At 40.9% G+C, this 17,022-nt stretch overlaps 1 protein-coding gene across 5 annotated transcripts in view; it reads left to right on the top strand.

Moving 5' to 3' along the window:
• Positions 1-9,509: 9,509 nt before the first annotated feature.
• The window catches only part of MON2 (MON2 homolog, regulator of endosome-to-Golgi trafficking), a 66,031-nt gene continuing 58,518 nt past the window's right edge, over positions 9,510-17,022 (top strand). For 3 of the 5 annotated variants that reach the window (XR_009486570.1, XM_059847003.1, XM_059847002.1), the window contains exon 1: positions 9,511-9,745. Coding sequence is in view for 3 of the 5 variants with exons in the window: in XM_059847003.1 (XP_059702986.1) it covers positions 9,635-9,745 (111 nt within the window). In the remaining 2 variants the exon portion in view is untranslated. Of the gene's footprint in view, positions 9,746-17,022 lie in introns of all 5 variants that reach the window. The other 2 variants (XM_059847005.1, XM_059847004.1) reach the window with 2 other exon arrangements.

Here is a 17,022-nt window from a genome sequence, read left to right as displayed (position 1 = left end):
GAATTCAGTCATTTTATAAAACACGTATTCCAGTGTGGACATGCTTTAAAGTACAGAAAGTATATTATTCTTTACAGTGTTTATCAAAAGTTATTCTCAACTCAACATTTACATGGAGAAGAGGACCCTAACACCTGTTAAGAATCATGTCAGATAAAAATCTACCATGCTTTTTTTCATCAAAAAGTTTGTTGTCAGTAAGTATCAGCATAAACTCTAAAATTACAAGATTCATTTGACTTTGTTAATGTGGCGGTCACAGAAACAAAACAGAGTAGGAAGTCAGAGACAGCTTGCAATTCCCGCTTACTCCATGGATTTTGTGACAGCAATATGTCATTTAAAGCCTGGCTGGGAGGGAAGGAGAGAGAGATAAAGAAACACTGCCCAGGACCTCTTGTATTAGGTGGCTTCAGACAGTGTTCTTCATGTTTTGGTGCAGATAGCTCCATGCTTCATCCACCAAAATTAAAGTCCCATCTGTCTTCCTGGCACACTGAGGTGAAGTTTGCAGCTTTCTTTAGAGCTGATGAGATGAGAAAACTGTCAGATGTTCCACGTTTAGATGATGTGGAAACATCTGCAGCATCTACAGCTATTTGCTATGGGAAGGCCACAACCCCTTCTAGGTTTCCCAAGAAGTTAGCCACATGTTATGGAGTGTAGTGTATTTTTTCAAGATATTTGGAATCTTTAGAGGGAAATCTGTACAGCATGCAAAGAAATTAATTGGCAAACCCACAGCTTTTTTTAAATTTATGCTGCTTTATGTCAGAGTTGTAGTTGCAGGATATGGTTTTTCATTGTTTCTAAGTACTAGTTACTTTGACAAAATCACCATAAATGTAGTGTAACAATAGGAAAACTATATCTGACAGAATAAGCATATTCTTAGTCTGCAGGCAAATTGATCTCTAGATTTTTTTAGTTCTCTTTCCCTGGGGGGTAAACATTGTGAAAACAGTTCCAGTTCTCTAGTTCTAAGATTGCATGCTTTACTGGCATCATGTTCTGAGGCAAGCAGAGAGACCTGTCATACTGAAATTACATCTTGGAGTAACTTGGAAAGCCAGAATAGTCTAAAGGTGACAAATTTATTTAGGGAATGAACTGAGGTGCTATATGCCAGGTAGTATTAACAGTCATCCTGGGCCAAATTATGCAACAGTTAATACAGGAGTCTATTGATAAAGAATTCACCTCAGTCCATATGGTTTAATAAAAGGTAAATATTGTTATTTGTCAGGGCAGTAACTGAAAAAGAGTTGATATTACAGATGTACCTAAATTATTACAGTACTTGGCACTTACTTGTCACTTCAGGTATCACAATACTCTCATCAAAACATGAATGTTACACAGTATCATCCAACACAAAGTTTAGGAAATGACCAACAACCTCAAAAGAATTTCCATTAGGAAGTCATTGTGGAATAGAGGTGTTTTTGAAGAAGTTGGTGGCCCTTGGTCTTAATGTTTTTATTCAGTGTGCAAAATATTCAGATTATATCTACAGCATGTGGAAAGCAGTAAATACCCCTATATCCTCTGTAGCCCCAGTGAACAAGCAATTCAGCACTGAAACAGCACAAGAACTAGTCCTTGGATACATAAACAGAAATGAGAAATTGGCTTAATCTTTCTGGGTCTCCAGTAAGGAGCCTGTGAAAATACACTATTTGAGTTCCTACCTTTTCAAAGTTTGGATTGTAACCTGGGACACATAATAGAAAAACAGTTACAACCCCAGAGTGAATACATTTGCACTAATGATGGGGAGAAGAAGAGTTACTTTCTCAGAAACTCTACTAGGTGCCTCAATTTGCATGCGACACATTATGAGGGGGGACTTAACTCTATGCAGGGAAACTTGGAGTGTCGGGAAACATTCAGAGAAATAGTGATTCTAAACTGGAACAGGACAATCTGAAAACAGAGGTAAGTGTGGGAGTCTTTTATGCAATTTTTTTTTAAAGGAGAAGGAAGATGCTAGCAGAACAACCAGCAGAGGCAAATGTTGTTGTGTTGACTCTGGGCTACGTGCCTTCCCTGGGCTACAGAGGGAGCCAGCTGAGAGGTGCAAGGGCCCTTCCCCTTCTGGGAGGAAACTTAAGTCTGAGTCATCTGAGCCACCTGCCCCAGCTTTGAGATCTTTGAATCCATAAACGTCCTGTTCTTTTGAGAGGAATGTTCCTCCCTCTTTAGACCTAACTGTACCCATTAAACATCACTTAGAAGTTTTGAGTGGAAGCCTGCATACATACGTATTTGCTCTGAGCTCACCATGGTTTGAGAGAAGGCCTTTACTCACTAGGGTTATAATTCATTAACAGTGAATAAAACCCATGCTCTTGTTCAGCACAGTGAATGGTATGACTTTTCTTCCCTTCTTTCACCATGACTTCCAACTTAAACGCATGAAGCCACTCCAAACCTTCTCTGTTAGACTGTCCTGGTTCTGGCCAAGGACATGAGGGATGGAGCCTGGAGCCATGTGTGCATGGCCAAGTCATTGTGCTATTCCATATTATCTTACATCGTGGCCAGGGGCAGGGAGAGGGCTCTTGTTTCCCAGGACAGGGCAGGCATTCCTTTTTCCAGGGAGAAGTGAGGTAACAATTGTCCTGACCAGAGGGTGTCTCTACCATTGTTTTCCATTGTTTTGGGCTTGGGGGGAAACAGAGCATGAGGAGGGGTGGAGGAACAATTTTTTGTCTTGGAGCTGCGCAGCACCACGTTGGATAGCTCAGTTACACATTTTTTGTATGTGAACCACCCGTCTTTTTATATACTTTTGTTATTAATAGTGTTGCTGATATTGTTAATTTTCTTATCTCGTTGCTGTTTCCAGTAAGCTGTTCTTAGCTCAGGATCTCACTCTTTTTTTCTCTCACTAGAGAGGTGAGGAAGATGAGTGCCTGTGTGGGGCTTAGTTTCCAGCTGGGCTTAAATCATGAAAAAGATTTTATCATTTCCTCCAAGTAACACTTTCCCCCATTACAGCCTATACCAAAACATACATCTCCCTTTTCCTTCTTTCTTTTCTATTCTGGAGGAGCATCCTTGCCTCTCCAGGACAATTTCTGTCAAAACACAATGACCCATTCAGACATGCCCCTGTTGAAAAATTAGTAATTCCTTAAAAATGAAAATAAAACCTATATATGGTGCAATTGGTAAGAGGTCTGCAACCAGCTCTGGAGGCATAAAGGCATTTTCCAGAACACAATGAATGCTGTCTGGAAAGATTTCAGATGAGCTATGCTTGTTTTCAACATCTGTCAACGTTCTAAAATACAAATTATGCTCTGGGTATGGTATAAATGTGTCTTTTGCCTAAGAAGAAAGTCTGCAAACACAAGGGACAGTAATTACTGATTCTGTATCATCCATATCTATTAAAAGCAAAAACAAAGAACATATTGATTTTAGGTATAGGAAATAATGTCTTAGCAGATGTCTTCAGAAAATTTAACCTTAGCTATTTATATAATATTTTTGAGATAAGGCAGCGCAGATTAAAATATAAATCAAAGAAAGCTGTAGTACTACTTAATATGGGAAGCATTAGGTTATCCTCTATGCAATCTTTGAAATTCTGTTTGGTTTATATCACGTTCAGTTGGAAATTGTAATTTAGGAAGCTCATTTTTATGATGTACATTGTTTCTGTAATATCAGAGAGGAAGAAATAGTGCAGAACTGTGAATGTATGTAAAAACAATGAATCACACAAAGACAAGCCTAGAGTATGTACAAGCCTATTCTGCGTGAATAGAAAAGACAAATGTAATGAGAAAGTAGCTGTAGGATACTACTAAGGAGGTGGTAAAGGATTTAAAAAAGGAGCAGTGTCCTATGGTTAAAAAAAGCAACTACTGCAAAAGTCATTAACAGGCAACCAGAAATTAAAATCTTTGATTGTGGTGGTTTGTCTTGCAGAGATACAACAAAAATAAATTTGGTTTCTAGCAATGGATTTAACTTCATAGTGAAAGATAATGGTAAACCAGTAGAAACAGTCTAGAGGTGATTCCAGCACATTATAAGGATTTGGAACCGAGTTCCTAATAATTTTTAGGAACTAGTTTACAAAGGAAGGTTTGAAATGTCCTGAAGGGGGATAAAAAGGAATCACAGAATCAATTAGATTGGAAAAGACCTCTAATTATACAGCACCATATAAACTAGATCATGGCATTAATGCCATGTCCAGTCTTTCCCTAAACACCTCCAAGGACAGTGACTGCATCACCTCTCTGGGCAGCCCATTCCAATGTCTAATCACCCTTTCTTGTGAAGAAATTCTTCCTGATGTCCAACCTAAACCTCCCCTGGCACAACTTAAGACTATGTCCTCTTGTCCTGTCACAAGCTGCCTGGGAGAAGAGGCTGACCCCCACCTGGCTAAAACCTCCTTTCAGGTAGTTGTAGACAGTGAGTGACCCCTGAGCCTCCTCCAGGCTAAAGAACCCCAGCTCCCTCAGCTGCTCATCACAGGACAATGAAGTGTCAATTTCTTTGACATTCTACTCTTGGTAAGGCTGGTTCTGGCTTTCTGTGATCTTGCCTCCAACAAACTAAGACATTCAAGCCCACCAGACATTTGTATCACCCATGACAAAGTGTGGCTAAGTGGGTCAGGAGTAGAGCCATTTGGTAAAGAATCTATCAATGTTAGTAGTACATCTATCAATGTTAGACTTAGTACATGTTAACTTCTAATTTTATAATTCAATTGTTTATCAAATGTTCTTAGATCATGGCATGGTTTAGTTAGTTATGACTCAAGCAGGGAAGCAAGTCCCTTAGAAATAAACAGCCACAGGAATCTACTGATGACCATGCTGTCAAAGGGAAATAAGGTTTTGGACTGGCTGAACAAGTTTTACATCCCACTTAATGATCTGTTCAATTGCTCCAGGGCTTGGCTCTCAGGTGGAACAGTGAGTATTCACATCTGGAATTTCCTATGCTCTAGCCAGCAGGTAGCCAAGAGCACATCTATGTGTGACGAGACAGAATGTTAAGGTGGTAAGGATGGTCAGTGTTGGATTTTTCCATGTAAGTCAAGTAGCATCTCCACCTGTGTTTCTCTTTATTCTACACTTGACAGAAAAAAAAAGTATCATCAATGGGCTGCATTACACATCATGCAGGGAAGTCACAGACGAACAGATATTAATTCTGTTATTTGTGTAAGGGAATGAAAAACAAATTCAGTTTAAAGCACAGAGTAATGTTTGTTTCCCAGGCCAGCCACACACTTTCCGTGTGAACTGGAAAGTACGAAGGGCATGGGAGATGCTGATAAAATTTTGTGATTACCATGTCTCTATTGGTCTGTTGTTACCTTGCCAGCTCTAACACAGCAATAAATTAATTCAAGCATTGGACAGCAGTTCTTTCTCACAAAAGGTGTTACCAGGTTCAGCTGATTTAATTACCAGCACACGAAAGGCAAATTAAAAAAATCACCACCAACAACAAAAGAAACTCCTAGTGCTTTGAGAATCTATTTGGACAAGATTCAAGCATGAAAATTTGGAAAAGCAGCTTTGCTGGCTGGTTACATGACAGTCTTGAAAGCATCTAAGCCTCTGGTCAAGAGATTTGTGTGTAAGCCCTGGAGTTGTGCACTCAACAGGAAATCACTGCCAAGTACCTAGCACACATCATAGGTCTGACACTTTGGTGCTTAACACTGCTGTGAGTGACCTTAAACAAAAGGTGACATAATTACCAATGGTTTGCTAACGGCAAAGAGGATGAACCCAGAGAGCAGCCGGAATTGCTTTTTTAGTTGACCAAATGAAATAAAATGTGTATTAACTGTAAGCATACAAAAAAATGGGTACTAACATGTAAACATATGATCACATCTATGCAGAAAGGAACACAGGCTAAATTAATGAGGAGTTTGCACTGGAAAACACACTTTTCAGTCTGCTGGTAGATCTAACTTCCTTGCACAGCCACATCCTAAAGGAACAAGGACTTCATTTCTATTCTGTAAAAAAACCCTGAAGAATACCATATACTAGGGGGAAGTTTATTACTTCTTTTAACCCATTTGTGTCACAACAAATATTCTCTTGGCCCACTTCTTTTGTCTTAACTTAAGGAGCTACTGAAGTGTTCACATAGTACAGAGCTTCTTTGTGCTTACATAGACCAATACAATGCATAGTTTTTAAAAAAAGGCTACAGGACATATTTGGTATTAATCCATCTCTCACTGCCTTTTAATTTAAAATTTACCTTTGTCTTTTGATATCAGTATCTATGTTCAATCTGAGACAAAATTTTCTCCATTGTGATTCTTAACTCTGCAGGACAAAAAGTCACCAGAGACGTCTGCAAACACCTTTACTTTTCCACACAATTGTTTTTTCATCTCCTGAAGTTAGTTTAGTACTGTCACTACTTACAGAAGTGTACAGGAAGGTAGGTGAAGTGAACTCAGAGTGAACTCCCAGCTCTTCCCATAAAGATGAAACCAATTCATTGCCACAGTGAATGAAATCTGATAGTTTTGCCTCTGTACAGCATGATGACAAAACCCTGTTCTCAAATACAAAGTCTGCACCTGCATAGATCTACCAGGATGGGCTATAACTAGGACTAAACACCTGAAATTAATACAGTTGAATGCTATCCCATATTTAATCCAATTAAAAGGACTGATGTGCATCATTTGGAATGAACATGAGGTAACTTAATGAGTCACAATAGGTCTCATGAGCATTTTTGTTGCTAATTAGCGCCATAAAGCTACAGGGAATTATTTCAATCACCCACTGACCATCACAAAATAACATATAATTTAATAACAAAGCAAACCACAACATAATAATTGCAGTGCAATGCAAAGTTAGCTTTAAAGCCCAGAGATGTGCCTGAGAAGAAGGCAAATGTACTATTCCTGATTAAGTCAGCCTAACAGCTAACTAGCATTCTTAACTTGCTGGTCAAAAATGTGCCCTCAGAAATGTCCACATATGCTGTTCCACCTTCTGAATCAAAAGTGACTTGAATTGTAACCAGGGTATTGAAGTGCACAAAAGACTGGCAAGCACTTCTGCTGAGGGAGTCTTGACTGCATGCAAGAGAATATATTGCAACGAAATGCAACTGCAGAAGTCAGATTCACAATCAAATCAGTGTCACTTAAAAGGATCCTGGCTAGTTTAAACAGTTTAACTGCACTGACTTAGATTAACTGATAAATCTCTGCATTTACAAAAGGCATATATCAAAATGGTGAGAAAGATGACCTTGTTGTTTAAGAGACATGTCTGAGATTCAGGCACATGTTCCCACTTCTGGTATTCAGCAGACTCCAAAGAGTTTTCAATTCTACAACTGCAAGAATTCTACAAACTGTAAGATTAATTTCAAAACTCATGAACAATGTGGCAGTATTTGGCTGGCAATGCTGAGCAGACTGAGTGTCTAAGCTGGTAGATTAAAAGATATGTATGATCAATGTACGTGATATCAAATGTGCAAACAAGCAGACAAGTAGATTCAGGAAATAGCAATGTGTCCATGGCTTACTATACAGTAAATCTGTGGGAAAATCTGAACAACAATCATTAAAGCTTACCTAAGAAATACATGTGCATAGCCAATAATTAATTAATTAATTATCCTAGCTAATCATTCATGTTTCTTATTAAGGTATTTGGACTGGTGTGTAAATTGCATGAGGCCTGAAGCCCAGAACAGATGCACTAAGATGGGAAAATCCTTAGGAAAATGCTTATTGGTTAAGCACATAAATTGTTCTATTGAAGACAATAGTCTTGTTCTTTTGTTGCTGGTTTGTTTTTAAGTAAGCATAGAAAAATCGAAGCTTTTGAGAATAAACAAACCAATGCACTTTGAAAGTATAACAATGTTATAGAATTATGTTTGCTTTTACTGGACACAGGGGTGAAACCCTAATTCCTTGTCTGAAGGCACATAAAGCTTGACTATCTAAATCAGTACAGCAGTATTACACACAGTTTTAAAAACTCACATCCATGTATCCAGTTCTGCCACGCTAACAGCCATTATATTGAAAACAATACAAAAATAAAGATCTTAAAATAACAAATTACTTAGAAAACAAGGCTGCACTCTTTGCTTCAGAAAGCACCCCTAAAGATTTATGTACACAGGCACAGTCAATGCTGTGCCAGTGGGAGCCTGTTTACTATATCATTTGCAATGGTTCTCTCAGTAAATGAAGTCAACATACAAGTAGGGATGCTCAAATTTATGAAACATTTTTACTTTTTCATTACGAGACAAAAACCCCAAAATATTAGAACATTGTCTGAGTAAGACTGAACACTTTCAGGGAAGTCTGAAGAAGAGCTGCTACTTAAAAATTTTTAAATCGAATGGCAGTTAAAATTTGTCCTTTATTTGGCCTCTTCATAATTTTTCATTCAAGTCTCCCAGGTTGGACCAAAATCTCTGTGAAATGTTAATTGTTATGGTGAATGATGAATGTTATCCTCCAGAAGGAAGCTCCCAGGCAACCATCAGGCCTAAGCTCCCCTGCATTACTACAAGCAACAGATACTGAAGAGTGTGTCCTAGTTGTTCAGGAGCCAGCATTAGAAATGGATTAAAAATTGCTGGTATGGAATTCTGAGGGACACTGCTGGTGGCATGGAAGGTACCTGGGACCCAGCCATTTCTCGTTTTTTCCCTGCGTGTATTTATCTTAAAGCTTCTCAATGAAAGGTTCACCCTCGCTTCGCTTAGAGGAGAGCACGGCGCGCTGCGTACGCACACGGGCCGAGGAGGGCACAAAGCATCACTCCTGCTGAAGAACCACAGAATAACGGGCAAGGCTGGAAGGGACCACTTTGGGTCACCTCGTCCAATCTCCGTGCTCAAGCAGGGTCACCCCAGAACACATTGCATAGAATTGTATCCAGACGGTTCTTGAATCTCTCAGCGAGGGAGACTCCGCCAACTCTCCGGGCAATCTCTTTCAGTGCACACTCGCTCGCATTGGAAAGAAAGCAAGAACTTCAGGATTCAACAGAAAAACAGTATACCTCGCTTTCTGCTTTTTTCAATCAAACGCTCCTGACAGCCGGGCTTGGCCAGAAGGGACCGACCCCTACAGCCCGGCAGCCGCTCGGGCTGGCGGCTGCTGAAGCCCCAAGAGCTTCGCCACCTCCTTCCTCAGTGACCCTTCGCGAACGCCGCAGTTTGTCCCCTCCCCACGGCGGCTCCCCCCGCCTCGGCCCATGTCAAAGCGCCTCTCCTGCCCCTTCACGCCGACCCAGTGACACTGCGGGGAAAGGACCCCGGGGAAAGAGCCCTATTCCCCGGGCCGCGCCCGGCCCAGCCCAGCAGGACGGGTCCGGGTGCACCTCCCTCCGTCTCACTCCCTCCCTCCCTCCCTGCCGGCGGCCGCCGCTCTCCCCGCCCCCGGCCGTGTGTGCGGAAGCTGCCGGCGCCCGGGATTGTGGGAGCGGGGGGGACGCGGTGCGGGGAGGGGACGCGGCCGGGGCCGGAGGGTTCCGGTGCGGGGCGCAGACGTGTCCGCCGGGGCCGTGGAGCGACAGGCGCTGCCCCTGCCCGCTCGGAACAGCGCCTGGCCCGGGGCCGGCCCGGCGGCGCCATGGCCGGGACCAGCAGCCCCGAAGCCGTGAAGAAGCTGCTGGAAAACATGCAGGGGGACCTGCGGGCCCTGAGCCTGGAGTGCCGGAAAAAATTCCCCCCCGTCAAGGAGGTGAGTGGCGCTGAGCCGAATCAAGCCGGGCCATGCTGGGCTGAGCCGGGCGGTGGACGCCGTTCCGGAGGGGCCTCTATGGCCCCGGGGCCGGGCCGGAGCGGAGCTGCCGGCGAGCCCGTGCTCCGGTACCCAGCCCGGTGCCGTTCCCGGTGGGCTGCGACCTCCACGGCCGCGGGCCGTGCCCAGCCGTGGCCGTGCCCAGCCGTGGCTGTGCCTGTCGCGTGTTCTGTGGCTGTTGTTGTCAATGCGCTGCCGAGGCGGGGGCCGTGGGCCGGGCTGCGCCCCTCGGGGCGCGGGGCTGGCGGACAGACCGTCTGTTGACGGGCGAAGCGGGGGCGGCCCCTCGGCGCCCTGGGGGGAAAACACAAAGTTCGGCTTGGCTGTCTCGGCACTACAGAGCGAGGGAAGCTCGCCTCAGGCAAGCTCGGCGCTGTGGCTTGGCCGCCCCGAGCGAGCGGGGAGCCCGCCGGGCCGGCTGCGGCCGAGGAGGGCCGTGCTCAGCCCCGGCCGGCCCTGCGGCTGCGGTGGGCACCGGGGGTCCCGCAGGTCTCCCCTCGGGTCTGTGCCTTGCCCCTCTCTCGAAGGCTGTGGTGCCCGGGCCGGAGTGCCTTGTTCCTCACCACTGCACTCCCGTGACTGCCCGTGCGAGCTCTGACGGTCGCTCGTCATCGCTACATGCGTCGTTTTGGGGTTGTGTGGCTTTCCAGCGGTGTGGGCACAACCGGGGAAGCTTGGGAGACACAGAAGTTTGGGCTACTTTTTTTTTCTCTCTTCTTAAGAAACCCTTTAATATACTCTTTACAGTAGGGCTATGCATTTTGCTTTTGAAACCTGAGTTTATGCTGTGCAGCCTGAGACCTCAGTAATCTCGGTGAGCAGGATTATTTTAATTGAAGAAGAATCCGATTTTTTTTTTTGCTAGCTTAAAATATACTTTTTAACCATATGTTTTTCCGTTGTTTTTATACAGTCAGTTTGACTTTTTCCCTATCAGCAGTTTGCTGCTTGCCGTTTAAAAAGTTTTCTATAAACTAGCGGGAGGAAAAATATTAAGCAATTAAGTCAGATTAAGATGCAGACCCAGAAGCATATAAGAAAGGCATTGGATGTGTTATGTGACTTAAGTTCCAATTAAGTGATATCATTTTTAATGTTGTACGAAGTAATATACACTTTAACAGCTGAATTGAGCTAATGACTGCTTGTTTTGGAAGACATGAAGTGACACACTGTAGCAGAGCGTGTTGTGTACTATTTTAGTTTGCAGGGGAATGCTGGTGTGTTTGTGAAATTTTGTGTGGTCACAGAAAAACGAGAGAAAGAGAAAGCTGTGATCAGTCCTGGCAAATTGCGTGTGGTCACATGTAAATAAGAAAAAGCTGCAGTCAGTAGAACAGAAATTTCTGTGTGTTTGGAGGGAGATGGGAGTGCTGCTTGCACTCCCTTCTGTGTATTACTGTGTGACTCTTGTTTAGTCTCTGAACAAGTTTCCCCACTGTGTTAATATTTATTTTCCTTGAGATCTACAAAGGCGTTGGGCAGTGTCGTTCATAAGCTAGTATTTTTAGTAATGCTTCATTAAGTTTGCCGTGGCTGAATATTGCAGTAACTACTGCATGTACTTCATACTTGTTCAGCACGTTTATCATATTCATGTGTAAGCTCAGCCTTTGTGTGGTTCACTTTAAATTGACAGCAATTTGTATAGCTTTCTTCATTAAAAGTACTTAACAAACTTTTTCACAATTATTTGGGATTTGGATAGGTTTATTGGAATTGTACTGGAAGATGTTTATAAGGAGGTGGGACTTTCTACTGGGAGTTGTGTGCTCTTCCAGAGACTCTGAGATGAAATCAGTCTTACAGTAGGATGTATGATAAAGTTGCAGGAAATGATCTTACTTCCTCACTTCTGGAAGCCCTTTTTTTGTTCTAGTTTTAAAGAAAATGGGTGTCCTCTTTTTTTTGTCAAATCTCAGCTGCTTAAAGAGATATTTTAATTGCATACTTTTGGTCTAATCGTGATTAGATTTGATTAGAATGATCAGAGGAATGGCATATTCTTCTTACTGACTTGAGACAGCACCAGTTTTTTAAACCATGTTTAAATACTGGCTTTTAAAAACAAATTCATACTACTTACGAGCTCACTTTTTAACACTCAGTGTAACTAAACTCTCCCACATGAACTGTAATTTATGAGTTTGTGTTGCAGTTGATGTGTATGCTTTCACGTCACTTAGTGAGCTTATCACACTGGGATAAAACTATTGTGAAACTCCTAGTCCCAAATTAATAGTTATGAGATGTATATCATAGTTGTTACATTTGATTGGTACTTTATAAAGGTAAACTGCTTCTCATAATCTTTCTAGTGTCTGACATAGTCAAAGATTTTTTAAAAGGGGTTTAGTTTTCACTCTTGAAACACCTCTTTAAGGCATATGTTATTACAAAATTATGCAGTATCTCTTAGGTTCAGAGACACTAAAACAATGTTAAATGATTCTTTGAACAGGCATGTATATGATGCAGCTGAAGAAGTTTACTGGAGTTTTTTTGGAGGAGAGGGTGAGGGTGGGGTTTGTATGCAGAAGAAAAGGGGACGACCAACCATGGGATGTAGATCTTCTCAGTTAGGAAGTGAATTCTTAATTAAACCTTATTGAAAATGGAACTTGAACTCTTTGATGTCTTGAGGACTTTAAATTCATTTTTTCTGTTACTCTGAGTCTGTAAGGTTTTCTCAGTAGGTCGCCTTTATGTGAAAATTGTGTCGTTGTAAGGCCGGTAACTTACAGCTGTGGAGTCTGAGGTTTTTGCTGACTTCCATAACCTGTTAAAAAACGTTGAAACTAGTGAGTTACTCCCAGTGTTAAACTTGGGACACAAATATGGCCAACTTCCTTCCCCTTAGAGCTTTTAACTGAGAAATAACAGGATGTTGGCTCCATAGTATCTGTATGTTGTCTGTGCTCTATGTTAACAAATAATACCCAAGTACGATTTTCCTAGGTTATGCCATTTAAGGCTTTAAAAATAGGAGCTGCAGAAAGAAGCTGAAATTGTATTGCTGACAATGTTTGGGGTTTAAATAACATAACAGACTTATTTTTCTTAAGGGTATGGGGAATACCAGTTATTATTACAGTTGAAGCCCATTTCTCTTTGTTGCTAAATGTTTTTTATGTTTGATACTTCTTCAGATCAGCACTGACTACAGAAGTGTACTAGGCATGAATGCTATACACTATGACCAAGAAGTGATATGGTGATCATGTCTCTGATATGCCAAACCTGTTTATACTGGCAGACATGCAAATAATGACATTGCTGGAAAATGTGTTTGTATTTTCATGTTGTATTTCTATTGCCCAATTAGAAAAGTAGATGCCAGCCATGGATGGGATAGAAGCTCTAAGGGAAGTGTAAATAAAACACTGGCTTTTGAAGCTTGAAATTACAGAGGATGAAACAGTCTTTGGTACAGGCATCAGTCCTGTTGATGTTATCTCAAATAATCTGGTGTTTCTCCTAGAAAACAATACTACATGGTCATTAACACATAATGTTTAATACAGTGGGCTCTGAGATTTGCTCTGTACTAGAGAGTATTGCAATGTTGCTTATTCCGCACTGAATTGCATACTGCTCACACAGAGCCTTATAAACTGTGTTGACCTGCTAGTGACTGGAGTTTTGGTATTGTGTGGTGCATTTGTGGAAGGCTGGTGGTGCTCTCCTTAGTGAACTGGAGTAAGAATTTTCTCTTATCACCGATTTGAACATGGTTTAGTGTCCTCAATAGGTTTACCTGCTGTTTCTTATTACAGAATGAAAATACTGCTCAGTAAACTGCATCTGATTTGGTTAGATAATTCCACTGCATTAAAAAACTTAGAAATACAAGGGGAAAATACTTATGATTGGCAGAAGTAATGGAGTTAAAATGAGAAATAAGTATACCCAAAAGTTTCTTGCAGCCTGAATTCCAGTTGTATGGTTGTATGTAAATCTTTGTTGTTTACACAGATCCAATCAAGCAGTCACAGCTTGATTGTAGGCTTGTAGTCTCTGTGTTGTCTCAGGTTTTTTCTTTAATTTTAAACCTCAGTAAAAGCAAAGTAAGTTTAGAAAAATACCACCAAAAATAACTCTTATCCAGCTCCCTGCACAGCTTCAGGCACATCTGTTCTGGTAGGAGAGGGGAAAGCAGAGGGCTGGCAGTGTTGGGGCAGACAGGGACTACTGCATCATCCCTTGGCAGGATCAGCTTGGCCTGGGCCAGGGCATGCCCTTTTCTTGGCAGTTGTGTAATGGGTTGCAGGTGCCTGTATGTTTTAGGGTGTTTGTTGCTGTAATAGATAAGAAGAAAAAATAAGATTGTAAAAAGAAAAAATAAGATTGTAATAGGGCTGGAAAAGAAGCTGTGTTTGACTTGCCTCTACTGGAAGAGTATCACAGAATTAGCTTTGAATATTTTGGTCAGTAGAAGTGCTCTCTTGAGTCTCTGGGAAGAAAGCATTTGGTAGCCTCACTGTGCTGTTTCTTTACCTGATCCTTGTTTGAAGGAGCAGCGCTGCTTTTACTTAGCTACTTAGTGAGTTGTGCACCTTTGGCACATAGACATCTTTTTGAAACTGTATTGTAATTTGTTGTATCTAGGAAAAAGAATAGAATCCAATTTTGCAATCTTGTTTTTTCTTCTTTTATAAGTAACTCTTCTTGCAGGCAAGTAGCCTTACAAAGCTCATAGGGCAAAAGTTAAAAAGGTAGGATTTGAGTGACTTCTGGACAAAGCAAACTTTAAATTATTTAATTACAGTAGATGTGGTGTGGACTAGCCTGAGGCAAGAGATAGGATTTGCCCTTACTGAGAGGCTCTGTGTTGTGTTGTGTGAAGACAAGCATTATTCTACATTTCTTCCTTTGGAGTCCAGTCTGGTTTGCATTGATTGGCATACATGACAGTTCAGTCCCCTGGGTTAAATCATTCTTGTTTAGGAATTATATGCCAAACACATTTTAAAGCTAATGTAATTGGGAAGCTTGTCCTTTTTAGAGAACCTCTGATGTCATTGGGTAACTGTGTGAAACTAAACATGAGGATGTATTGTAAAAGGTAAACACTCATTAAAAAGATAAAGATCAGTTAATTTAGTATATAATGTCAAAGTGATCATTAGGACTCCTAATGCAACTGGAAGGAACAGCTAAAATGTGTGAATATTTGTTAGCTGTTTGCTCGGTAATGGTAATAATATTTCAGAAATTTTGTTGAATATAGTGCAGTGGACATATTGCAGAAGACTAAGAAAGAAAATTACATGCTGAGCTGTCTTGTGATATGAGCATCTGAGTCACTTGATGTACTTCTAGCATTGAATAGTTTCTGAGTGCTCTGCATTCATGCTACTTTAGTGGTAAAAGGATGAGCCAAATGAACCTAGGAAAGAAGACATAGACCATTTTCTGTAGGAGTAACCAAGTTTTGGGGTTTCCTGCTTTATTTTTTGAATAAAATGGTTTAAGTAATTCTGACACTATAGCCCACAGGGAATTCAACTTACGCTGAACTTTCCATGTTGCTTTATTTTCAGGTCTTCACAACATTAAAAGGGTGAAAACGAGAGGTTTTTGTTTGTTTGTTTATTGTTTTTTATAATGGGTATTCACTTGACTAATATTTTAAGGGTTCTTTTGAAATAGAGAAACAATGCTCTGTAAAATGTATGTTGTCATACTTAGGCAGCTTGCACTAAAGCATGTATTTTGTGCATGTGACTGGAGATTACTTTGTACCATTCTTGAGTTGCCAGCCCATAGCTGAGCTGGTAACTTGAAACCAGTAATCCCTAATATCTCTTTTAGTTTCTTTTATAATTTCTGATCTTTACCATTTGCTGTGTCTGCTAGCTTCCTGTTTGGAGTTCATTAATTTTGCAGTGATTTTTATTTAATATTGACCTTTATGCAGTAGTATTTTTTCAAAATTATGTTTTTAAAAGTAAATTCTTACATTTATAGGGGAAAACATCTATTCAGATGTGTTCTAAGCTTCATGGTCCATTGTAAATCATAAGTTTCATGTGATCATTTTAGTCTATGAATAGAAATGTCAGGTGTTCTGAAGTGATTCACATAAGGCACATAGGTCAAGTTTCTTCGTCATGTAATGCCTTGAAATTTAATGAATAAAGAAAATTATTAAAAGTTTCAATATATCAGTCTGTCTTTCTGCTTTCCAAGTTACACTTTTCAATGCAGGATAAAGTTGCCTGATGTGTCTGAGCTTCATTGATTATGCAGAACACCTACACACTAGGTGTTCTACGTTGCCACTTGAGATACAATAATGTTTCTTCCTTGGCTTCCAGCCTCTGGTCCAGAAGAGTTGGGTCTTCTGCTGTCTGCGTGTAGTTGTCTTGGATACAGAGGCCTAAGCTTTGACCTCTGCATTGAGCCCCTGCTAGTGGGTCAGCTGAATTAGCTTAAGGAGAGGCTTTAAGAATTAAGGGGCATTCAGGAGAGACAATCTCCATTGTAATGGGAATCTAAATATTTAAATTTGTGCATATTAATCTCTGATTTAATTCCCATCTGCCTCCCATGGCTTCTTGAATATTATACAGGAAACTTGTAGCAGAAGTTGGAAATCCTTGGTGACTCCAGTTCTGAACTAGTGCCTAAACTTTAACTGTTGTTTCTTTTTACCAGGTGTCTGGCAAATGGACATTGCTGACTGAATATAGTACTTGTGGGAAATCCTCAAAAGTTGCCTGCTCCCATCTGTTGTGCTCAACAAGCTGAAGGCAACATTAGTTTGAACTTCAAGTGTATGTCTCCTAAAGCTCTGAAACAGGGTGTTGTTTTATTTTTAACACAGAATGATAATTGTTGTGTCAAAAGTATGTAACTACATTTCAAGTGCAAGTGCTCTGTTTCAGTGGTTTAAAATCAGTTCTGTGGTACTTGAACTGATCACTCAGAATCTTCTTCATGCTGGACACAGGCTCTCTCAGAATATCCTTATGCTACATAGGTATCTAATGTATTATATACATTAGATATATGCATGTATATAATGTATTATATACATTAGATACCTATGTAGTGTAAGGATATCCTGGGAGATATTATGTATACTATATTATACATACTATTTAGGTATCCGTATAATTTATATAGAATACGGTACAACATATGAGGTACAGCCTTGTTCTCTCTGTTGAAGAGAGAAGAAGAACTTAAAAATTTGTTGCTGAGTGGCCTGT

Source organism: Haemorhous mexicanus, chromosome 5 (genome assembly GCF_027477595.1).
Source record: "Haemorhous mexicanus isolate bHaeMex1 chromosome 5, bHaeMex1.pri, whole genome shotgun sequence".
In the NCBI taxonomy this organism is placed as follows: Eukaryota; Metazoa; Chordata; class Aves; order Passeriformes; family Fringillidae; genus Haemorhous; species Haemorhous mexicanus.
This window is presented reverse-complemented; position numbering and strand designations above follow the sequence as displayed.